This window comes from Hippocampus zosterae, chromosome 3 (assembly GCF_025434085.1).
Source record: "Hippocampus zosterae strain Florida chromosome 3, ASM2543408v3, whole genome shotgun sequence".
NCBI lineage: Eukaryota > Metazoa > Chordata > Actinopteri > Syngnathiformes > Syngnathidae > Hippocampus > Hippocampus zosterae.
Genome location: NC_067453.1, coordinates 21,437,295 through 21,462,294, shown reverse-complemented (window position 1 = coordinate 21,462,294; position 25,000 = coordinate 21,437,295). Strand labels below are relative to the sequence as shown.

Sequence of the window (25,000 nt, the reverse complement as noted above, 5' to 3'; positions counted from 1 at the left end):
TGTCGTGGATGCTTACCGCTGCTCGGCTCGCTATAATATTGACTGATGTAGTTGTTCATGTCGTCTTGGCCGTGGTGATCTAAAGACAGCGGAAGATAGAAGTGACGCCTCAGAATTCAGTGGATCTTTCTAGATAACTCTCAAAACAAAAACTATTTTCTCATTTCTTGTTATATACAATACGGAGCAGTATTTCAATTTATTGCATAACATTATATTTCTATCATTGTAGAATATTTTCTGTGTAGGCCCTTGTGGATGTGATATAATAATGATAGATAAGTACAAAAATGTCTGCACACTGTCAAAAAAACTGCAAGATCAATAATTTAAAAACTTATTTCACTAAAATGAAATTAAAAAAATATATTTTCAAGAAGGGAAGTAAAGGTAAACACCTGTGATAATTTGATGGTATAAGTATGCACACCCTCTTAGAACTGGGGATATAGCGGTGTTCAGAACAAACCAATCACATTCAAACTAATGAATTAGGAATAACCACTACAAATGTCTTTGATAAGTGGTAACTAAAGTTCAGCTGTTCTCGCCATTTTTTTCTGACATATTTTTGCAAAGATTGAGTACTACAGTATTTCACTTTTCCTGAAAATGTTGCGATATTTTTTGCAATATTCTAAAATATATTTTTCTCAATTGTTTTCCACCCACTTCTCAATTATATACATTTATTTTATTTATCAACACACACACACGCACACACACACACACACACACACACACACACACACACACACACACACACACACACACACATATATATAAGTATATATATGCTGATAATAGATATAGAAATATAAATCCATGTTTGTCTCAAATTTTTAGCAGCCACTGGTCATGAGTGTCTTGAGAAGCTTCTCATAATCTCTGCGGTGTCAAAAGTGCATCGTGTCATACGTGTAGAGAGGTCATCTCCATAGGATCAATAACACACGAGTGCACAAGGACTGAGTGCAGTAAAGCAAAGCACATGTCCCAGATGTATTGCTATGATTTATAACTTTGATAAAGCAAAAGGCTCTCTCTGTGTGGGGGCCCCGGACATGAGCTGCACACCTTAACTCCTCCTAAATTATGACCCGTCACTATTGAGCTTTACAGTCCATCTCGGCGTGCCACTGGAATATTTATGTGAGAGGAAAGTAACAGTATGTGCCAGTTTGTGTTAACCTGTCATAAAATGAGCAGATTAGAATGGCCTATTAATGTGTTTTGCTGCTACAGCTCTATTTGTTTGGCTTTTAGTAACACTCAGTGGTTTTGCCACAATGATTGTCAAATGTCCAGTGGGATTTTAACGACACAAAATGTAACAATTATTTAATGTATATAATATAAATATTAAATGTGACATAGAGTTTACCTCAAAAATGGGTGTTTTTCGAGACATCGGGATTGCAAGGATGGGACAGATCTGATCTCCGCGTTGATGCTGTACTCGCATTGGCAAATCGACGGAATTGAATTTTCATCCACATTTGGAAAAGGTTCGATTTGAATCTGAAGCGAATCCATGTTTTTTTTCCCCTACATCCACATCCCAATTGTGCCATTTGAGGGCAAAAAAAGAAATAAAAAAAGTGCGATACTTGAACCAGGATAAATCCAAGTGTGCTCATCATAACTGTGTCATTTTCTCATGAAAAAACAAAACCCCAAAAGATGCGAGGCTCTTACACCTTATCTGACAGTTAAGAATATTAAAATGTTATCCCAAATATTGCCTTGACTAACGGTTTTATGACAATGCATGATGACCTCAAACGTTGTACAGTATTCTAGTATTCTAATCATCGATACGATCGGTGTGTGAGGGATTTCTCATGGCTGCTAGTTCCACGTGAACAACCTTCAGTTTCAGGTTCACTTGTCTGTGTATCAACAGTCATTTGTCCAGCAGGTCTCAAGGCACCGAGGCCACAACTTAGCACTGAAAACATCAAGTGAACGCTGCCTTGTGCACTCAAGCTATCTGATAACCTGCCGGTACAAAAGAGGCGCCTATTCCAGACGGTTACCTGGGGGCCCTCCAGTCTCTCGGACTTTGGCTGGCCTGTGATGATCGGAGACCCCAGGGGCCAGTCCGTCCACTTCATGGAAACTGCTGTTCGTTTTACCCCACATATGGTGGATCTGCATGGCTGCTTCCCGCTCAGCCACCAGATCCAGGTCCTGCTGGGCCAGGTGGGCCCTCAGCTGCCGGATTTCAAACTGAAGGGAGAGAGGGACAGAAAAGTGAGGGGATTGACATCCTTTCTTCGCGCAGACAGAAGAAGTGGGCACTTTGTATTGGACAAGGCACACATCGAAATGGTGGAGGATGACAACTCAATGATTTAATTTGGAGCTATCATCAGAGCTCATAGTATGGTTACAGTAAAAATGGACTTACATAAAAAAAGAGATTTAAAAAATATAATAAAATGCCATCCATCCATTCATTACATGTCTTGTTCTCAGCTGCAGCTGGGATAGGCTCCAGCTCACCCGTGATCCTAATGAGGAAAAAAGTGGAATTGAAAATAGATGGATGCTGATCATAAAACAGAAAAAAAAATACATACGAATCCGATTTGTATTAATTTCCTCATCATACACCATTAATTGAAACAAAAATATGATTTTATTATTTATTATTATTTATTGAAAGCTGAAATGCCGAATGAAAAATTCTCAAAGTGAATGATGTGGAATGCTTTGGAATCATGGATTACAATGGAATTGATACAGAATGGTATTGAACATTGTTAAATGATATGGAATGTTGTCTGAACAGTTTAAAAGTTGGAACAGTTTGAATCGGTTGAACAATGTGAGGGAAACCGTCAAGATTTTTGGTTTCATCTTAAATTAAGAAATATAATGCGAATAAGATGAACAATTCAAAGTTTTAATGCTTTGAATTGGTGGAAAAAAATGGGACAATTAGAGGGATTTTTTTTAATGAGAGGCGTTTATAGGGGTTACGTCACTACGTTTCTTTTATAGTGCGTTATTGCTCTCTGCTGGTGACAAAGTGTAATTACAAGTGGCACTGCAAGACACGCCGATCGCACTTACCGCCTGCTCCTGGCAGATCTGAGTGAGGCGGTCGAGCTGCTCCTCTCTCACCGCCTTGGCCTTCTCGTACTGCTGGATCTCCAGCTCCATCTCCACCTTCACTTGCAGCACGTAGGCTGCGACGGGAAAGATCAAAAACACACCCGCTGTCTTTGGTTAATGGTGAAATTCTATTAAAAAATTATATAAATTTATATTAAATATGGCATCCATACAACCCCTTTTTGTTTTGAATATAAATAAAACTGACATCATATACATTTATCATTTTTATTTCTTTTATTAAAGTCAACCATTTCTCAATGAGTTTTAATCAAAATTATTATAGAAAAATGGAAATGAATTAAAACAATGCATTTTTTAAACACATTTCAACGTATCCTTATTCTTATTAATATTACCTCATATAAAATTGACCTAGCCTATCTGACCGATTTTAATAATCAAATTTGGCCATTCAGCATCAAGTCTGGCAACCCCAGTTCTCAAGAAATTGAAAGCGTTTTTTTGGTGACTGGCGCTCACCTGCCACGTCGACTCCGCACATCGTGCGGCTAATTGGAAAAACCACAAGGGGGAGCAAGGCTGTTAAAACCAACAATGACTTCCAACAAATGGTGTGTTCTGCTTTCCATAATAGGTTTAACAGTTTGCCCTTAGCAACAGCCTCAGTGGAACAAAAACACATTAATTAGGACAGCGTAATACCATAAGTCATGTTAAATAAATAAAATAACGACGAATGAGACAATTGAAGCAACAAGCTCAAAAGGACACACACACACACACACACACACACACACACACACACCTGGTAGAGCACAATGAGTCACAGAGACCCATATTTCAGAAATAGAGTTTTGGCAGAATCATAAAGAGAATGATTCCAGCTTTCCAATGACAGGTGCTCGCTAGCCAGGCTGCGACAGCACATTGGTGCATCTTACGTTCAGTGACCATTATGCTACTCAAATGAATGGCAATAGACCAATCAGAGGCCAGTATTTTGGGGTCATGAACTTGAGCTTTTTTTTCTTCTTCTATTTGATGAAAATTCTTCAATTAAAGAGGTAGAAGTTTGACTCACTGAACCATCGGCGGCTTCTTATCTCGGAATCTACCTGTGCAACTTCTGACTCATTTTGCGATGTCGGCTCACAAATGCTCGACCCCCCTTGGATCCCTTTCTACTTCCCACCCTGCAACTCTTCTACAGAGGACATGTCCACAAACAATTGCACGCATAGCATAATCCTTACCGTCAATTACCCTTTTCACCCTCCAGATGCGCAGCGTGATGATGAGGCCGATGGCGTCCCAGGGGCTGCTGGGCCCGTTAGCTACGGTGGAGGCCACCATAGGGGCCAGCGAAAGGACGATGACAGCTCCGTCGAACACCTGAGGCGACAAAGAAACACTCGCTGAGCAGTGACATTGAGGCAATGACACTGCAGTGAAGGAAGCCCCTGAGGCGGGACTAATAGCACCCACGGGAGCTTACCTCCACTTTATTCTCGATGTAATCCCATATCCCCAGCACCACAATCCTGAAAACGGTCTGAGGATGGAGACGGAGAGAAGGTGACACTGTTGCAAAGATGTGTGAAAATAAGGAGAGCCTAACTAAACCAATGCGGGACAGCGGATGCTGAAAGCAGTGCATTCTGGGTCGTAACTCCCAATAAAAGACAGAGGTGGTGGCATTTACTGCTGCTGTGCACACGGGTTCATTCCTTGCGGCTAACCTGCTAATGAATTGAAATGTTAGCACTGGTCTCGTCAAGTCTGAGGAAGAAAAACAACTAGGGCTGTAAAGGAAGCAGTGATCAATACTTGAACACCTGCGCTTATTTGGAGCCAGAAGAACAACTACGCTTGATTATGCGGAATGCATTTGTATTGCATTAGGCAGCATGGTTGGCAGGCGGTTACAGGATCTGCCTTGCAATTCTGAGGTTCTCAGTTTGAGTCTTGATTAAGTGTCTGGGTTTTTTTCTCGTTAAAAAAAACAAAATAAAACCAAACGTTCACAATCTTAATAGATAATATGACTTGAATTTGATCATTTTAATTTAAAAAAAGACTGTTTTGCCATATACATTTTTGCTTTCCAGTGTGGGCCGAATACCATTTCATAAGATTAAGTGGAGATTGATATGTTCATGTTTTGTTTTGTTTTTTAGGCTGATGATTCTGATATTCAATATCCGATAACTGATTAATTAAGAAAACATACAGAATGATCAAATAGCATCTCTTTTTGGGCCCTTCAAAGCTTACAACGAAGACATTAAAGGCAGAACATTTGACTGTTTTACAATATGTGGTCCTTTAGTATTTGTTTAATTTTACAACAGCGAGAAAAATGTGCAATAAAAGAAAAAAGGCTGATTTTTAAAAATCTTTGTTGGAATGTCATTATCTTTTATCTTGTAATGTGAATTTTAAAAAAATCTGCAAAAGAAAAAGGCGATATGACCCCCTTTCAAATGGCCTGATTTGTTAATCCTTATAGCCACAGTACAGATATTGTTTTTTGAAATATAAATATTGTTTTGTGCTGTTTTTTTATTGGCGTATATTGTTTTTATTAATAATGTCAACATTTCTCTTGTATTGCACAGTAAATGTTCATCAATGCATACAATATTCATGTTATATATAAAATATTAAATGTTTATATACACATGGTTACATTTTGAAAACTGTGCATCTTCCACATTTTTGGCAATGCAAAACATTGTGTGGTTACTCTGTGACTCCCACTCACATTTTAAATTATTATTGATTGCTCTCAGGCTAAATACAAATCTAATTTCTCCTTTCCATCTGCAAGAGGAGCTTCTTAGCTGACCGTAGCTCTGATGGAGACTCACTTCGGTGAAGAACACAGACAGGATAGCCAGGCTGACCCAGTGGATGACGCCAGCGAACTGGGATGCGTTGTTAACTGCAGGGAAAGAGAAACACGATTGGGTCGGTTGACTCGTTTATGTGACACCAACGAACGTTCCTGGAGGAGCAAAGCGCACGCATGTGTATCCGCCTGTGTATTTATTGGGCTAATAAAACGTATAGCGGCTGGCATTAAACACATTCACATTGGTCACATGCCTCGTAACCTTGCGCTCATGATGGACGAGCGTGTCTGGACCAGGACAGATGACGTGGATGAAGGTGACATCGGCTTTCCGCGAGTCACACCGCTTGGCAAAGTGTATCAACAGTGAAATGCTAAAGCGACAGTTAGCTTGCCAAGACCATGATCGATCAGTTGCCTCTGGTCAGAAGACAGAGAAGATAAACTAGTGTACAAGCAATAGATAGTCAGACCGTCCTTTACGAGAATTTAGTGTGACTTAATGTTAAAACAAATGCGCACTGAGGTAATGTTTCACCCAATCTAAAAGTGAATGGTATTTTGTTTTTGTTTGGGAAGTATGGTGATTTCGTGGACACTAAGTTTGAAGTTCGGGGTCCCAATTTTTGATACATTTGAAAAAAGAAATCCCCCCGAAAGGTGCCGCTTTGAATTTTGCTTCACTTTTTATTCAAATTGGAGGCTTGTTTTCCCCTTTGGTAGTACGTGAATATCATCAAGAAAATTGCGAGATACTCCATAAAGGAAGTGAGTATCCAAACTGAACAATTAAAAAAAAAAGAATGTACTTGATATGTACAATGATATGTAAACATGTGGACTACCGTTCTTAAGCACAGAACACATCTAAACTCCATAGAAACAGAAAAATAAATAATACATGGTTTATAAAAATATAAAGCCTAGCAGCCTTCCACTCAGTGTCTTTGAATGACTTTTATGATAATGGGGAGAATGCTGCATTTCCAGTGCATCGCTGCAGGGGTTTGTAGATACAGTACCTCTTGAATATTGAGCCCATTTTGAATCAAATACTGAATCGTGCTTTTAACATTTTATTTTAAAAAAAGTATGGTATAAATTATTAAGATATTGCAAACAAAATAAAAGCAGTTTACCGCTGTTTCAACACGTGTGTGTTGTAAGTAGATTGCACGGAATCACATCACAGCGAGTCTTTCCCGCCTGGGATCATGTTGAACATTCCGGGACCACTCATCTCATTAAAAGTTAAAAGATAGGAGAAATGTATGAATGAATAAGACATAAGACACGACTTTCTTTGGTCTTTCTGTACGTTTTCCAGGAAATAATCATATATTATCTTTCGTACGTACTTCACTGTTATTTAAAAAAAAAATTGGGTCATTTTTGAATTTCCATGTCAACATGCTCTGGAAAATTTTGAGAGACCATTTATATTTTTAAGTTTGACGAAACATTTCAGTGATTTTAATGTCAAAATTCAATTTTTATTTAACATACATTCAACAAAAATCAAAATATAACAAAATCATTTTGCTTTGGCTTGCTAGCAAAAATCGGAGCTATGGTGCGTGCGCTGTACTGTGGCAGTGAACTCAACACAGCTTTCTTCACAATAAGCTGCAGTTTGAAATTAGTCCACAATTTTTCATAAAAGAGGCTTCAACCTGTTTGATGCCATCCCCAGTTGAGATGTACTGTCAAAATAAACATAAAAGAAAGAGTATTCCACATGTATTTCAGACACTTAAGAATACCCCTGATAGCTTCACACTAACATATAACAGAAGAGACACACTAACAATTAGCATCAACAGTTGCTAATCCTATAAGCAAAGGATACTTAAACGCCTACAGTGAAGCAATACACGAAGAGAGACAATATCACAATACTCGAAGGGATATATTCTTTATCCTCTGTGAAGAACAGCTCCTAGAACAGCAGTTCACTATATCACACCCTTGAAAGTCTTCTTAGTTTGTGTTTTCATGACTGCATTACATACTGCTCCCTGGTAGCCAAGTAGCAGGAGTCGCAGTGATTTAATCATGATGCCGAAAAATTAATTCTTTAAATTTAAGTAAATTATAATATGTTTTAGGAAGACTAATAGTATGGAGTGCTATTTTGCTCATTAAAAACGTACTACAATATATTTAATTTTAGGCGTATGAATGGGATTTATATTTATTTAAATGGGAAAAAAAACGATTGAAGGCATCATCTCAGGTCACCACTGCAGGGATTTAAAAAAAAACCGTTTTGTATGCTTCGGTGCTGCGGCTGTAGTTCCGTGGCCACTCCATAAATGACAAACAATGTACTTACTTACTTAAATCATGGCAATGATGACTTGGCAGAAAAGCCAGCAGCTTGTTCATTGCACATTCGCAACAGCCGCGACATGCTACACAGCGTTTGCAGGTGCAGACAAGTGCTGACGCTCGTCAATTAAAAAGAACAGCTGGACTCCTAAATTCGCATCTGTTTACTCACACTGCAGCAGCTTTGTGTCGACGAGCAGCTCCAGAGTGAGCAGCAGCACCACCAGAACCACGCAGGCTACCAGGACGCAATTGAAGCCGGCCGACGTCAGGCACACTTGCCACAGCGCCGCCCGGCCCCCGCAGCACGGCTTCAGCCAATTGGACCTGGAAAGGGGGAAAAACGAGATGTGGAAGTGATGGGCCCCGTGTTATTTTCTGACAGGCGAGATCCCATCGATAAAACGAGAAAGGTCAACAAAGACAAATCATTCAGCGTACGTGACTTTGTTTTTCTATCAGCTGGTGTTAAAAATGACATGCTTAACGCAATAAATGATGTGGACACAAATGTGCCATCCATTTTGGCCTTCTCATCTCATGTCATTGTCATTTCATCTCAAACTGCTTCAAACAACAAAACGTGACGGAAAAGTGGTTAGGACTGCACGACTGTCCGTGTTTTATGTTGTGTGTTGTGTTTATTATTTTACTTTATGTTAACTGTTTTGTTAAGCGCTTTGTTACAGCTGCCGCTGTTGTGAAAGCGCTATATAAATCAGCATGTATTGTATTGTATTGTATCCCTTATGCTTGTGGGCACTCTCCCTTTATTACACTTGAAAAGCTCTCTTTTGGTTTAAAGTCAGAAATATTAGACTGTGGCTGAAGTCTAAAATATTACAGAGAGGGGTTAAAGCAGAGGTGGGCAATTATTTTTTGCATAGGGCCACATGAGAACCAGAAAATATTATAGAGGGCTGGATCAAAAGGGTGAACTAAATTCGACATAATATTAATTGGATTTCTTTATTTAAAAAGCAGTATTTTCCATTTTCGGCACTTTTTTCAGACTTTAAGAGTACATTATTCTGTCGTACCTAACGGGATTTGCTTGACTTGGCGCTACTGCGGGCTTCCGTATCGTCTCCCCCTTCCTCCCTATGCTCTGCAACTTCAAGTAACTGTGCCACCTGGCGTTGAAATGCCTGTCATTACAAGTCCAAATGAAATGAATGCAGTCATTGAAATCGAACCTTAATTGTGTACCAACCTTCGGCGAGCCGGATTAAAAAGACCAACGGGCCGGATTCGGCCCGCGGGCCGTAGTTTACTCATCTGGGTTAAAGGGTGAGTTTGCAGTTGATTATATCAGATAAGAGAAGAAAACCTTTATTTGTCTCACAATGGAGAAATTCGCAATTTACAGCAGCAAAATTTGGAGGGAAGAAAGTAGAAAAACTAAACTGAAGTATTTGCTTGCACAAAATACATTTAAAAATGAACTGTACACAGTACAGAATGCAATATAAAATATAATATATAAGCATATTTGTCATTCACGTTTGACAAAAGTACATGATAAATATTTGTAAAAATCTGCAGTCTCTGCTCCGCCGAGGCATAAAATCAATGGAAATAGAAGTGGATCCCAAAACAACTTTCATTGTGAAGCTTTTAATGGGCAACTAAACGTAAAAAAATATGATATGTGCCTCAATTACTTTCAGTACGGTGTTCTGATTACTTATTTGCATTTTGGGGATATAAGAATAAAACAGTTTTTTCCATCCATACCGCCTTCTGCCAGTCAACTGATCTGATGACAAAGTTCCCTCGGGCTCGCATTGCCACCGTCTCGGTTTTGTCATGTGATGCGAGCCCGAGGTATTGGCCAAAATTGCAGCCCCCTGCTGCTTAATTCTTATTATTTTTCTTATTCCACAAATACGATACTAATCAGACTACTGTGTTTTGACGAGTAGGGTTACATATAAGACATTCTTGGAAAGAATATATTTGTCCGCCTTCCACTTATCCGGGGTCAAATCAGGAGGGTAGCAGATTTGGAAGGGAAGCCCAGACTTTTGCCTCCTCAGCCACTTCATCCAGCTCTCCCGAAAGTGTTCCCAAGCCAGCTGGGAGGCGGAGTCTCTCCATCCTGACCCGTCCCGGGGGCCTTCTGCAGGTGGGACATGCCCGGAACACCTCACCAGGGAGGCATCCTAACCTAATGCCTGTGACACCTCAACTGGCTCCGACCAGCAGCCAACCAGATTATCAGGCTTCTCACTCTTTATTTCAAAGAGAGCCAGACAGAGGATATTCATTTCGACCGCTTGTATCCTGGATCTTGTTCTTTCCGTCATGACAACGTATCGTCAATAATTGGCGAAATAAATGAAAATATGAGACATGTGTCCCAGTCCAGAAGAAGATAAAAAAAATGATGAAAGATATGATCTAACATCGTAGCACAAAACCTAAAACAAAAAAAAGCAGCCCACCACTTGCTTTTAGGTACAAAGCCAAAAGTAGTGGCGGGGGTTCCAGCAACATTTGATTCCAGCAGAATGTGTTTTTTTTTAAATCAAAGATCAGTATAAAATGTTGGCATGCTGTGGAGGAGCACAGCTAAAAAAAAAATACATTAAAAAAATGTAAGTCTCCAAGAGACATTTGTGGAGCATTAGTGAAGAGATGGAAGGAGCAAGATGAAATGGAGTGCGATGTAACTCACACTCCCTGGAAGAGGAACAATAATTCATCCCGACATTCTCACTCAAGCCAGGCAGGAAAAGTATTTATTTAATAAAGCTCTCAAGAACCCCGTCTGAAGGCAAGGATCATGGCAATGACCGATCATTCCCAGCACGAAACTTAATTTTAGGGAAGTCTTTTTAAAATCTGAGGACCTGAAGTATTTAAGAGTAAGTGAGGCCGTTTCAGTGGTACAAGTACCTGTAAGCGGGGGCGGAGGGGGTCTCTTCAATGGCTGTCGGGGTCACGTCAGGTTCGAATCAAATGTGCAGCAGCTCGAAGGAACGCTGACGTGCGTGCATCCCGCGTACGCGCGCGGGGATATTGCTTGAAGCGAAAGAGGAAAGGTTGCTGCCGCTGCTTCATGAAGACATTAACGGGCATGAGGATGGGGGATGGAAGGTGAGCTGACAGGAGGGCAAAGCGAGGGGATTAGATCATGAGGGCGATCAATAGCGGGCTGAGATGGACGTGATGGCGCGTCGGCTGTGTGAGAATGTCCAGATGGAAGAAAGACATCAGGTGGAGTGATGGGGTGGCGCTTGAGTTGGCTAACTTTCACTCACGTCATTCTTTCAATCAATCACAAAGGGAGGGGGGGGGGGCATGTGGTCAGTGAGATTACCTTAAAGTGTGCTTGCTCTGTAGGGTAATACGCGTGGACCACTCTATCAACTCACTGAAGTTATCGATTGTTAACACACACAAAATTCCTTTGAAAAGAAGCCCCCCCCCTTCAAAAAATAAAAATAAAATAAAAAACATCGGGCGGCCGTGAAAGTTGCGCGGATCTGGCAGGAATCTAAATGATCGATCGGAACTCTTGATTAATGTCTTGATTGCATATTTACAACAGAGGTCAGCAAAAGAGCGCGGCACGCTGGGGCACAGACAATTGGATTTTCCCCACAAAGTGATTTATCACCGAAAGGCGGCGAGCAAACGAGCGACAGTTTTCTGCATGGCCAACACTTAGTTACTTATTCATGAGTACATGCAAAGTACAGTTAACATATGGATTATTGCACTAATTAGCGACCTCAAAAGGGTGAACGCATCAAGATTTGGACTTGCACTCACAAGTCAAAACATTCGATTTGCATGCCGCTAAGATTGTCCAGGAAAAAGACTACTTCCATCCACAACGCCATAAGCGCATCATTGCGCCCAATTCTACCAGTGCAAAGTCGAGCAAAATACCAAGAGGAAAAAATGTAACTGCACCCATGCACAATTAGACTTTAGACGTTTTGTGCTAGATTTTTTACCGTAACAAAAATATGTTCTCCTACCCCGTTTGGAGCAGGTGAAACTGTCTCTGCTTTGCTTTTGTTTTTTATTTTAAACTTATTCTCTCTGTTTTTCTGTTTTGCTTACATATTTGAAATAAGCATTTGAGCACTTTGTTGATGATTTGATAACTCGTTCCTCTATACTGTAACGGTGGAGCCCCGCACTCCCTGCGGTGATAGCTTCTCCTGACTCTCAGCAATCTGCAGAACTCAGCTGGTTTAGGAGGTGGAGCGGCGGGGGGTTCGAGATGGACCCCAACTGTGAGCTTCCAGGCAAAAGAGGTTAGAGGACAAAATCCACCTTCCACTTTCTCTGAGAGGCTTTGTATCGACATAACACAGGCATGGGACCTCGATATGCTAATACAGTGACATTTGAGGAAATTAATTTGCATACCTTCCTGTATAATATGCACATGAAAGGCTTAGCTGTAACATGGACTATAAAGCGTAGTCAGCAGTTGCAGGGAAATCACAATGTCCCTTCACTAGCTAGCCAGCTATATTTGGTACAGGCCCGCAGGCTACTCATGTGATCCTTGGGAGATAGCTGGTGCCCTTTTGAGCACCGTGTCGTTGACCTCTGGAGGAAAGTGCCTTTTGCCATCTAGGAAAAGAGCATTCTCTTATTCTGTTTGTCAATATACGTCGCTGGCATTAACAGAAAAACAAAGATACATTATTTGTAGTTAATAATATTTGGGCCAAGAAGGTGGTCGAAAGTTTACATGCATCTTCAATTAAAACATTGTGTTTCAAAAAACGAAAAAAAGGCTCTTGTTGGATTGTCCATGTGCTGTAGTTGGTGGAACAGCAATTCAATTATTCATGCCATCGGATCATCCATCCTCCACTGAGGACCGACATGGCAGTGGGGACACAAAACAGTGATCTTTGCCAGAGAAATGGGCCGCAGATTCTGAGCAAATGAAGATGGATCGGGGCTCCATGTGTGTAGCAGCAGCAGACAAGCTGTCCTTGATAAATAGGTTTTCGCGGGGACACTCCATCGTTCCTCACTCTCAGCCTAAAAAGCAATCTCGCACTTTGCATGTCTGTGAATATTAACAAACCCTCGAACCCGGCGCTCTCAAATGTCGTCTATTGTGCCGCACATGGGGCCAAGCGGGAGGGACAGCTTGATGTAGAGGACTGTTCCCTTGAATGTTTGTGATAGTTGCTGGTTGGGGGCGGGGACAAGGGCGGGGGTGTGAGAGTCATTGCAGCAGGTGCAGTAAATATTCTCTCGTACGGACTCGTGTTTGCGCTGTCCAATTTGTCCTGATAACAGAAATTCCTCATTTGGGAAATGAGCATGGTACATGTCCTTTATGAACCTGCAAGTATGCTGACAAAATGCACGTGTAACAACACAATCAATAAAATACAAAAATATATAGTCCAAAAACTGTTTATATAACAAAATCTGCAATACAGGTGTACCCCCCCAAAAAATCACAACAGTATTTGAATGTTTATTTTTTTCTGTCTAGGGAAAAAAAATTGTATTTTGGATTGTTTTGTTGGATGCATTCTTTGGTTTATGACAATGTTTGCCTGCGTGTCATACAGTTTTCTTGCTAGTTGCAAGTAACTGTCCCGTTGATCACCGATGTCTGGTAATTCTTGTGCATACTGAAGGATTTTTGTTGCCATTTGCATTGCCTCCTTGCTGGATGGTGGCTTGTAGTCAGTTGAATCGATGCCTTGTTTTTTAAAGTTTCGTAGATTTGCGTCTTTGCGCCTCCAAGCGTCTGCTGGATGTTTTTAACTTTGTGTCCAGCCTCGCTCAAACGGATGCATTTCACTCGCTCCGCTCCAGTCATTACAGTTCTTCTACGTTTCGATGCGATGATCTACACGTGAATGAATAAAGTTAAAATCGTTCGCAATTACAGTAAAACGCACGTCAATAAAAAGTCACTTACAGGTCTTTGTTTCGAATCTGATGAATGAAAACGGCGAAGCGAACACGTTTCTTCGGTCGTGTCGAGTGGGTACTGCTTTTAAGCCAGTTCTACAGGACGTAAGTGAATAAAGTTAAATGATTCACAATTACAGTAAAACGCACGGCAATAAAAACTCACTTACACGTCGTCGATTAGAATCTGATGATCGAAAAACGCGAAGTGAAAACTTGTCTCAGCGTTGTCTTTTCCGTCGCATCGGGTGGACATTGCGTGTATTTAAGCTCCCGCGCATTACATCTCCATCCGGGTTACAGGTCATGGAATTTCCGCTTACGGTAACACGTAATATCGTAGTCAAAATGTTAATGCATAGGTTTTTATTACGGGTGAAGGATATTCCTTTTCATAGAATTCCGGGGATGGGAATATTTACTGTACTGCATGTTATGGTGCTTGGGGCAACAAAAAAAAAAAACCCTACAGCCGTCATGATTCACAATGCTGTTTGGTTTGAACACGACTGTTGCACGCAATCTCCGTGAACATCACCACCATTAGCAAAGCATTGACAACATTTTAAGTGAGAGGATGTTTCGATGATGGTTTGTTGGTTGAGGACATTTTGTAGCAAGGTAGTGTGTGGACCAAGTAAAAACATTCCATTTGATACAAATAGAGCGTGCGGAGGAAAAAGACTTGCCATTTAATTACTTCAAATTTGTAATACTGCCACCTACAGGACTGGAATGTGAAACGAGTGTTTTGAATTATTCGGCCGTGGCCAAACTCAATGTCAGTGTACTTTGTTATGTCGAAATTATTATGACCATTCAGAGGGATTTCGTGTGGAAAAAACATTAACTGGACAAGTTTATGCTTTAAAAAAAAAAAAACTATTATTTTAATTAGGAGGGCTCGGTGGGTGAGTGGTTAGCGAGTCAACATCACAGTGCAGAGATCGTGAGTTCGATTTCGGCTCCGACCTCCCTGTGTGGCGTTTGCATGATCTCCCCGGGCCTGCGTGGGTTTTCTCCAAGTACTCCCACATTCCAAAAAAATGCATGGTTGGTCAATGGAACACTCTAAATTTTCCAGAGGTGTGAGTGTGAGTGCGGGTGGTTGTTCATCTCTGTGTGCCCGGTGATTGGCTGGCAACCGGTTCAGGGTGTCCCCCGCCTACGGCCCAAAGACAGCTACGATAGGCTCCAGCACACCCTTTTGAGGAGAAGCGGATCAGAAAATGGATGGATGGATGGATTATTTTAATTATGGCGAATGACTAATCTTGGGCAACTGTGAAATGCTCACCAAAAAATTGCAGAGCACATGATGACAACCACTCGTACTCACATTCATACCAATGGACAATTTAGATAATTCAATCAGAATCATCTTTATTGGCCAAGTATGTAGAACACACAAGGAATTTGTCTCCGGTATAACACGCTGCACTAGTATCATCGTAAACAACAAAATCATTGAACCATTTTAGAGTAACCAGTAGTTTTGTAGTACCATTTTGTAGTACAAGAAGAGTGACTACGTCAGTGACTGTTTAAGGAGTTAATGTCCTCATTAATTAAAAGTCCTCAACTGTCCTAACTGTCCGTTGAAGTCGGATTTTGTCCTTTTTTGTGGCGGCCCCAAACCAAACCGTGATGGAAGAACACAGGATTGATTCGATGACTGCCGTGTAGAACTGTCGTAGCACATCCTGTGGCAGGCCATGCTTCCTCAGCAGCCTCAGGAAGTACATCCGCTGCCGGGCCCTTTTCAGGATGGAGATGGTGTTGACTTCCCACTTCATGTCCTGGGAGACTGTGATTCCCAGGAACTTGAAGGTCTCGACAGTTGACACAGGGCAGTTGGATAGTGTGAGGGGCAACTGTGGAGAATAATGTTTCCTGAAGTCCACGATCATCTCTACAGTCTTGAGCGTGTTCAGCCCGAGGTTGTGTCGGCTGCACCAGAGCTCCAGCTGCTCCACTTGTTGGCGGTACGCAGACTCGTCACCGTCTTTGATGAGACCGATGACCGTGGTGTCGTCTGCGAACTTTATGAGTTTGACAGCTGGATCTGTTGAGGTGCAATCGTTTGTGTAGAGAGAGAAGGCTCTTTTGCTCCGATCCTACATCCTTCCATTTTCCCCGTCTACCGTCGCTCTCTCCTCCAGTCCAAGTGGCAGTTTGACCCATATGAACCATCTGTCATTGCCGTGTGCCTTACACCTCTCAGTGTGACCCCTGGAGATCAACAGCATATGCTGCTGCTGCTGCTGTGGGCAGCCGGCTATGATGTGGACGAAGACTCAGGACAAGCAGCGGCTGTGGCTGGACAGCCGCACAGGGAGAAGCTTACATAGACCTTACATGGACAGAAGTCGGAAGCCCCACCAAGTGTGAAGGACACGACAACCAGTCCGGAGAATGACTGCTGATCTTTTCCTCGAGATGCAAATCAAAGAAGTATGGCTGAGTCGAGCCATTTTTAAAATTGTGATATTATCTTTTTGTGTAACAACACATTTGCTCACATGTTTGGCCGATTTTGTCATAGTCTGAAGAAACCAAGGATGAAATTTTGCTTTGCAAAGCTATGCTTTGTGTTAACACAACACTGCTCATCTCCACAAACAAACAAATGAAACAGAGGTACACTTCAGCATGTTGGTGGCAGCATCACACTTTGGGGATGCTTTTGGGATGCACTTGGAACTGGGACCTTAGTGAAGGTGGAGCGAATTATAAACTGTTCCAAATACTCCTCAGTATTAGCGCAAAACCATATACGTCTGCTTGAAAGGAAAAACAGGCTACTGGAACATCTGATATGGGCGTCCGTCAGAGCAAATTGAAATGGTGGCTCGTGTGTGCTGACTATCGTTTAAATATGAGTTTGCATGTTTTTGGTTCGTTCTGACCACAGCCAAATCTCAGTTATAACAAGGTGTGTACACTTATGCACCCACATTTTTTTCATTTCCTTCTCCCCCCCAAAAAATTATCCCCCCATGGAAGTATATGAGTTATAGATAACAATAAAGGTAGAAAAAGTTTTGAAATCATTTATCTTGCTCTCGTTAAGGAATCTATTCCTTAAGGTGATTTTTTTAGCCCCTCTCTCTTGTTGGTTCTGTTTAAACACTTGAAACAAAGAATGTAGAATGCGGTTGAAGGTATTTCCTTCTTACTGTGATTACAATCACCTTTGGTGCCCCTTGACCCGCACCTCGGGAGAGTCCCTGAAGGCCGTCAACTTCCCCCGGGGAGGGACTCTTATCTCAAGATTTAGGCACAGCGGAAGTGGTCTGGACTTTCCCACCATGCCAAGATCAAATTGCATCGACCTTTGTTTCTGGGATTTGCATTGAGGCGTACCCCCCCTCTCATTATCATATTGTCTGTATATATTCTCATGACTGCATTTTTTCTGGGCTTCCTGACGAAATCTGAAACTCTCAGGAGCCCGAATCGATTTGTAAACTACAGAAAAGAAAAATAAAACCTTCGCAAGTACCGTTCATCGTCTCCAGCCTGTATTTGGATAACTAACATCCTCACCGTCCGAAATTCAACGAACACGCGGAGGAAAGAAGGCCACTCCCCCCGCCCCCCAACACTCGCAATGCCGTCATTGCAAATATCTGGAATCTGAACAAGGGCGTGTAAACTTTATAACCACTGCGCATATGTACACTTTCCAAATGCTGTGCTACTTGCAACTAATTTAAAACACATTGGTTGTAACCCCTACTAAGGCAGCGCTAAGTTGTCACTATCAGGGTGTGAAGATTATGTGGCCTCGCTTCACATTAATCAAGACAATAATGATTTGAGTGCGTTGTGAAATCCCATCTTGAAGAGAAGAGGAGACGCTGCAGCCAAATTCTATTAATAATCGCATCCAGCTCACCGGCGCACAGAATCTGCAAGTACTGCCTGTGCCCCATGTGGTCCGCAAGAACATCCACCTCCCACATCATCGCCCACGTCTCCTGATGAGGAGCGCTCGCGAAGCTTCCGCGCAAGACTAAATGGGCTTCTGTGTGCTCCTCCGCTCCTTTGCGAGCGCAGCCGCATACAAACGCAAACATCAAATATCCAAGCGAAGCCCCCAAATCGTGAGACACGTAGGCAACATGTGAGGGGTTTCGTTTCGAAGAATTTGCCTCTAAACGTCACAGAGGATTAATTGTAACTAAAGGAGCCAATCAAATGATGCCCCCCCCCCCCAAAAAAAGAAATTTGATATTACAAAGTGCCAAAGCATGTCTGGCATGTAAATGAGAGCAGAAACCATTCTGTCACGGAAACCCGAGCACCTCCTGTAACTCTAAGCATGATTGCATACTCGTATTGTGTGAAGAAAGCGCCTGCGTCATTCCTATGATGCAATGCAGGCGTCACTAAGGCTGCCACAAGCGGAGACGCTCTTCTTTTTTCCCCGCGCTGGGCATGTAAAGGTGCGCAACGCAGCAAGGACAGGTTTGACATTGACCTAGTCACCAGAAATGCCAATCTAAAAACACTCACAGGAAATTCTTAAGCAAAGACGAGGGTTCTCCTCTGCACAACCGGGAGGCATGCCGCGTTTCGAACACTAAAAATACTGACTGACCATATGCAGGGGTTGGGGGCCACGGAGGTTAGAGAAGGCAGAAAAGGTTGGATAGAAATTTGCGTTCATTCGTAAATTGTGAGTGGAGGTGCAGTGAAAATAGTTTCCTCAACTTGATGCCGTGGCACAATTGCTCAAGGCGTCATCCACTTGAACTCTCAGCAAATATACTGTGCGTCTTTTTTTGACTGGCACCTCAGCATACAGTGGATATAAAAAGTCTACACCCCCTGTTCAAATTAATGGCCAAAAACGTTTTGAAACCTTGATCATAAATATACAAATCACTTCTTCAGCAAAAATTAAAAAATAAATAAATATATCTGCATGGTCTTCTCGTCACGTAGCAAGTGCAAAAATCTGAACAGGCAAATCATAATATAGTGCAGCTCACATCTTAATCAATATGATTGTTACAGAGAAGCCAATAAAGTGTCTTATATGCAACTCGTGGACAGTTTACTACTCTGTAGAGCTAAATCTCGTCACGTCTTACAGTTGTAATCTTTCGCCACTGACGAATGTGCTGTGCAGCACAGCGGCAATTGTTCAAGTTATGAAAAGCAGAGAAGTGATCCAATTTTCCCGAATTACTCTGAAAGTAATTATTTAGTGACTATAAATCATGAATCTCTGTTGAGCTATCTATACCAGCAACCTATAGTGACAGAAAAAATGGAAATCCTCTTCCACTACCCCCAAACATCGTTGTTATTTCAGTATTTAAAGGGGTGTCTTGAGTTGAGAGTTTAATTACTTCCTTGACTATGTTTGTAACCCAAAATATATTTATCACAAATCATCTTTCATTGAAAAACATAAAATGCCATGCATCCTTTTTGGATGGATATAGTTGTTTTTCAGTCTACATGCGTTAAGATAAGATAAGATAGGATAAGATATCCTTTATTTGTCCCGCAATGGGGAAATTACAATCAGAATTCAGAAAGGAAAATGCTGGGTAGGGAGAGGGAAAAAAAAACACGCTCGAACTATCCTCTTCCGAGGATAATTTAAGTCCAGGATAAAAAAAAGACCCTAGCACATGAATAAGCATATGACAGTTAACCGGGGGTAACCGCGACGCGGCCGAAAATGACCAGCTGCACGGTCACTGTTGCGCTCCGCCTTATCGAACCACGTCACGGGGGAAAAAGAATCGGAGCGATGAAGACGGTGATAACAAGGATGTATATGCGCGTGTGCTTGTCCAGTCGTGTATGTGTGTTGGCTGCAAACCTTTGTGTTTAGGTACACAATGTTTAATTCTTTGTTTTATGTTGCGCTTGTCTGTAAACTTAAACTGGGAGTAGCATTCAACAGAAGCCTCTTTATTTGGGGGAAGATTTGTTCACTTTGTCCATATTACCAAGTCGCCTCCTGTAAAGGCCAACCAGATTTCGCACTAGGGTGGTTACTATTTGCAGTATTCAGTGATTTTACAGGGCAAGAATTAACTATGTTGGAGCGGGTCAAGATCCATCTGTCCCAGCTCAAAGAGCCAGCATCCGATCGGACCATCCCAGACCAAAATGGACATTCTCGGCCCACATAACAAGGTTTCCGTGGTGAAATGGCGATTTTTTTTTAATTTTTAAACCAAAGATGCCAAAAGCATGTTAGTCACGCTTCCTGACAGGAGCGCAATGGACACTTGCTCCAAGGGAACGTCGCAGGAAAGGCGTGTCGTGGACCGAGCCAACAGCACAGAGATAATTGTGATCGGAAAACACGAACCTGATGTCAAGGACAGAAAATGTCGATCCAAAGGGCTCAGCTAATATGTGCCACTAACAACTCGCTCTGTTTTCTGACACATATCGACATTGAGAATAAAAATAAATAAATACTGTGCGGAAATAGAACGAGCAAATCAGCAAGCAAAAGCAAAAGAATATCGGATATCATGGCAATCATCAATTCATGCAAATTCAGGACTTATAGGAGTCCAATGTGAAATGTGACAATAATATGACGAGAATTTTCAGAATTGGGGTGGGAACATCAGTCATTTTGTGATTACATTCGGGGCTTTTGAGCGTCCAAATTAGTGAGAGCGGGATCTGATTATAATGATTGATTTTGTTCATTTACCGCTCCTGTGTGATCTCTGATCCGACAGTGGGAAAAAAAAATCCAAGTGTGAACCATCTATCGGGCTGTGAGCTATGACATTCCCGCATATTTTTTTGTTTGGAGGCTTTTTGAATTGTAACCAGTCGAGAAGTGTCAATGGTTGAAGTCGATTGGACCTTTGAATGCACCTATTTACACTGGGGGTAAATATAGCTTCCGCACCCCCCCCCCCTAATTTTTCTCTTTCGGTAAGAGACAATAAGTGTATTTGCAGCGCAGGTCTATTTAATGTCACCATTTTTTGGCGGTTAGGTTCGGCAAAGCAACAACAACGACAAAAAGTGCTCGATTATACGAAATCAAAACATTTGCTGACTGCAGTTCATCAAAACATGTGAGAGAGACTTTCAGACACATACCCCTCTCGGTTGTCCTCTTCGTCCGGGTTGGAGATGAGCTGAGAACCAGCCAGAGAGACATCCAGGGCGGCCAGAGGCAAGTCTCTGTAGTTGAAGCTAACCAGCTGAACTGGGGCCACACACTGGTTTTCCTCCTCCACCTGCTGGGAGATCACCTCCAGCTCGGAGGATGCAGCTTGAGGAGGGGCGCTGAGTACACACAACAAGAGCAACGTTAGACTCCCTGTCACAAAGTCAGTACGGAGCTGTAAAGGGGGTCGCGTATAGAAGCGTGACTAGTAGAACGTTACGGACACTTAAGTGCGATTTCACTCATCGGGTTGTCATTATTGGAGGAAGCCTAGTTTTACGACGAAGACCACACCGCTGAATTTGGGTGTTGGCAAAGTAGAATGTGCTGGCTAAAATGATGTCTGATTCTGATGAAGAAAAATCCAAACATGCCGAGACATTTCTTACTTCCAGTGTGCTGGGATCCTGAACCTTCATTATTATTTATATGCTACTCAATATTTATCTTTTTTTTATTATTAAATACAGAAACGATCCAGACCACCCCTGCAATAAGTGAAATTCATGATATAGAAGTATCTAAATATTCCTAGCATTTCCAGTACTTATTTGTTACCTCTTTAAACACACTTTTAAAATAAACAGATTACAAATAGATACGGGTATATTGAAAGAGGGCAAGAGCAATGGATAAAACCAAATTTATTGTGCAGTGTTACGGTGTAGCAATTTTTTTCCAAACTAACAAATCTATCTCACAATATACATCAATAAACATGCCCAAAGATATACATTATGAAGCGGATCTACAGCGGTCGGTTTCTGTCGGTGTAAAAAGTAGGATTACAGAGGACTTAACATTCTTCAGTCAAAACTTCAATCTTCTTTCAAATTTACAGCATTTAGTGATTAAGAGTGGAATTACACCCCAAAATCAACAGAAGGGTAGAACAAAATTGTGTTATAAACGGACAAAAAAAAAATCTGTGAAATAGCGAGACTGCGAACCCGCAACCCGTGATGGAGGGCATGTTTGTTGTTTACTGAAGCTATACATACTTCAGATATTTCTACTCATCGACTTCCAATCATTACACCGCCAAAATTGAATTTTTTTTAAAGATGATTGACTGAAGAGAAATGTATTTTTGTTTTGTCTACATTTTCTGTCCAGTAGACTGTCGTAAAGTGTACGTCCGTTCACTGATTGTAAACAAAGGTCAAAAGTGACATGAACATCCAAATAGCATCATTTTCTAATTACGACCCGATTTCAACCTATATCATACACATAATTGTCCTTTTGTGCCATAAGATGCAATATACAGCTTTCTTGCTCATAGATCTTGCTTCTTCACATGACATTCAATGGCACGCCGCATGTTCTTTGGAAGGTCAGCTGTCATTTTATCTGCCAAAAAAGGTCTTGAAATTTAAATAAATACAGCGGGCTGCGATGGAACAAAGTAAGCCAATGGGGAACAAGGAGAAGTTACCCTACGACAGAGGTCTCACGTGGTTTGGCGGTTTTCCCAGTGTATCCTATGTGGGGATGTGAATAACTCCAGTGATCAACAGCAGGGCAAAGGCATTGATTACAAGACAAAGACAGCGGCCTCGGTGGATTGTACACTTTTTGTGTTGAGTTGAGGCTGTATGAGCAGAACCAAGCTCCTGTTAAATGTTAATGTAAGCAGGCCTAAAAAGAAAAAAGCTTTTTTCCTCTTTGCTTGACCTGATTCTTGATTAAAAGCGCTTTCATGGACTCCTTTGAAAGGTTACTTTGACTTGGGCTACATAGTCCCACAAATGGTTTGACTTTGGAACACATGTTGTTGCAACCCGGCTATAAAAAAAGTCTGGACAGTTCAATAACACAAATGGTCTCTTGCATGCGCTTGGCACCTCAAGCCAACGACAACCAGGACACTAATAAGTCATGACAGACAAACTGTTAAGTGCATCAAAACCACATTTCCAGCCAATCAGAGAGCAGGCCAGGAGCCATTATGACCAGCGCCCAGCAGAATGGCTGCTTGCCATCCTGCATGGGGAAACACAACTTCACATCTCAGAACTTGGCTTCTCTTTAACGGCGCAGGTGAGGATATTCCGCAAACTGTCTGCGACTAACAGTAAGCACAACACGGACAGAGTCCAAAAAGCTGTATAAACAATTTAGTATGTGTTCGTTCGTTTTATTAGTTTTCACATCATGTTTTAGAGAGAAGTGAAACTTCATTTGTCTTTCAAGTGTAGTTGTGTAGTACTGCCCGTGATTAGCTCTCAGCACATGCGCTCGGCGTAAAAACTGGCGCATCTTCATTTACGTTCCGGGGCACGTTTAGTTTAGCATGTTTGGGAATTTGGCGGACAGTGCCGACCAAGGGCGTTGTCTATTAGATGCTCCGGACGCACCTGATAATTCGGTGACAAAACGTAGATTAGACCTTAGACCAGGTGAAACCAGGTCTAAATTGTGGCGCAGCTGTTGTAATGCAATTTTGGTGGATTTGATCCAGGCGCAGACGGGCAGATTCTTGGGCTCTGCTGATATGTGTGGTGGATGTCATCAAATTTCATTCATAAATATGACATCACTGTGCATCAAACCTTCGGAATCATTGCCGTGTTCCTATAGGTGTTAAAATGAAATCTTGGTGATGATCTACACAGTAATCATAAAAATTAAAAACAAGTAAAAGGACATATCATAAAAATATCATATCATATAAATATCATAAAAATTAAAAACAAGTAAAAGGACAATTTTTTTTTTTTAAGAACGCCCATTAAGATCCTCTATTGAAGTCGCCCGCTTTCTGATTCCAACACGTGACAAATGTTTGCGCCTTGGCAGACGTCTGCGCCCTGCGAGTGCTCTTGTTTTAACTTTTGCTTTTCACTTTCGATTCGAATAAAGCGTGAGTGTCATTGTTACTGAGTGCTAAGTGTCGCCGGATTTCCAGCCAGCTGTCTGGAAGTCCGCCACTTTGCCCAATAAGTTTGTATCCAGACATTTGGCTGCTGCTTGAAGCGCAGCAATCCGCTGTATTGATACCATCAGCAAACCAAGACAAATGCGGCAAATCAATGTCACGGCGACAGGCCACACTTCCCTCAGATGCAAGCTCCAGACACCAATTACGTTATTTCCACAATCACAGCATTGTTGCCCTGACCTGTACTCCCTGGACGATTTATTGTTAACCAAGGAACAATGAATGGCATTGTCGTGTATGTAAAAAATATTTTTAAAATTGCTTTCACACCGAAAACGGGTCAACAGCAGCTGTGCGATGATGGATAACTAATCTGGACATGGACGCGTAAAGTACATTTTAATGATCGGTTTCAATATTTAAATCACTTTGCTTGGACAAAACGAACAACGGGAGCCACTGTATGGGTTGTATCACAATGCCAGACTTTGCAACCCTTAATAACAAAAATGCATAGTTTTGAATGGCTCCGTTCGAGAGGTGTAAGTATCGCAAGGCGTTTGAATTTGAGCACATTCTCTATTTCAAGAAGTGCGTGCGGAACTGGTCCACCGTTGCATTATTGGTGAAAGCACTTGAATCAGTGCTCCAATCACATCTTGTAAAATAATAAAATAAAAATGCTTTATTTTACAATACATTATTATAAATAAGGGATAGGTGAGTTCGACATACGAGTCATGTCAATTGACATTAGATG

At 41.6% G+C, this 25,000-nt stretch overlaps 1 protein-coding gene and 1 long non-coding RNA gene across 2 annotated transcripts in view; both read right to left on the bottom strand.

The window, feature by feature from the left end:
• The window catches only part of tmem266 (transmembrane protein 266), a 33,937-nt gene that overhangs the window by 2,895 nt on the left and 6,042 nt on the right, over window positions 1–25,000 (bottom strand). Inside the window, exons 4-11 of the mRNA XM_052060437.1 lie at window positions 21,287–21,475; window positions 8,445–8,599; window positions 5,958–6,031; window positions 4,583–4,639; window positions 4,341–4,479; window positions 3,082–3,197; window positions 2,040–2,232; window positions 17–79 (exon numbers count right to left, since the gene is read on the bottom strand). Of these exons, the coding sequence (XP_051916397.1) occupies window positions 17–79; window positions 2,040–2,232; window positions 3,082–3,197; window positions 4,341–4,479; window positions 4,583–4,639; window positions 5,958–6,031; window positions 8,445–8,599; window positions 21,287–21,475 (986 nt within the window). The remainder of the gene's footprint in view (window positions 1–16; window positions 80–2,039; window positions 2,233–3,081; window positions 3,198–4,340; window positions 4,480–4,582; window positions 4,640–5,957; window positions 6,032–8,444; window positions 8,600–21,286; window positions 21,476–25,000) is intronic.
• Window positions 9,169–15,351, bottom strand: LOC127597443 (uncharacterized). The gene is made up of 2 exons (XR_007961654.1): window positions 14,356–15,351; window positions 9,169–14,120 (listed from the first exon to the last, which is right to left on the bottom strand). It is a non-coding gene; the product is annotated as an uncharacterized LOC127597443 (long non-coding RNA).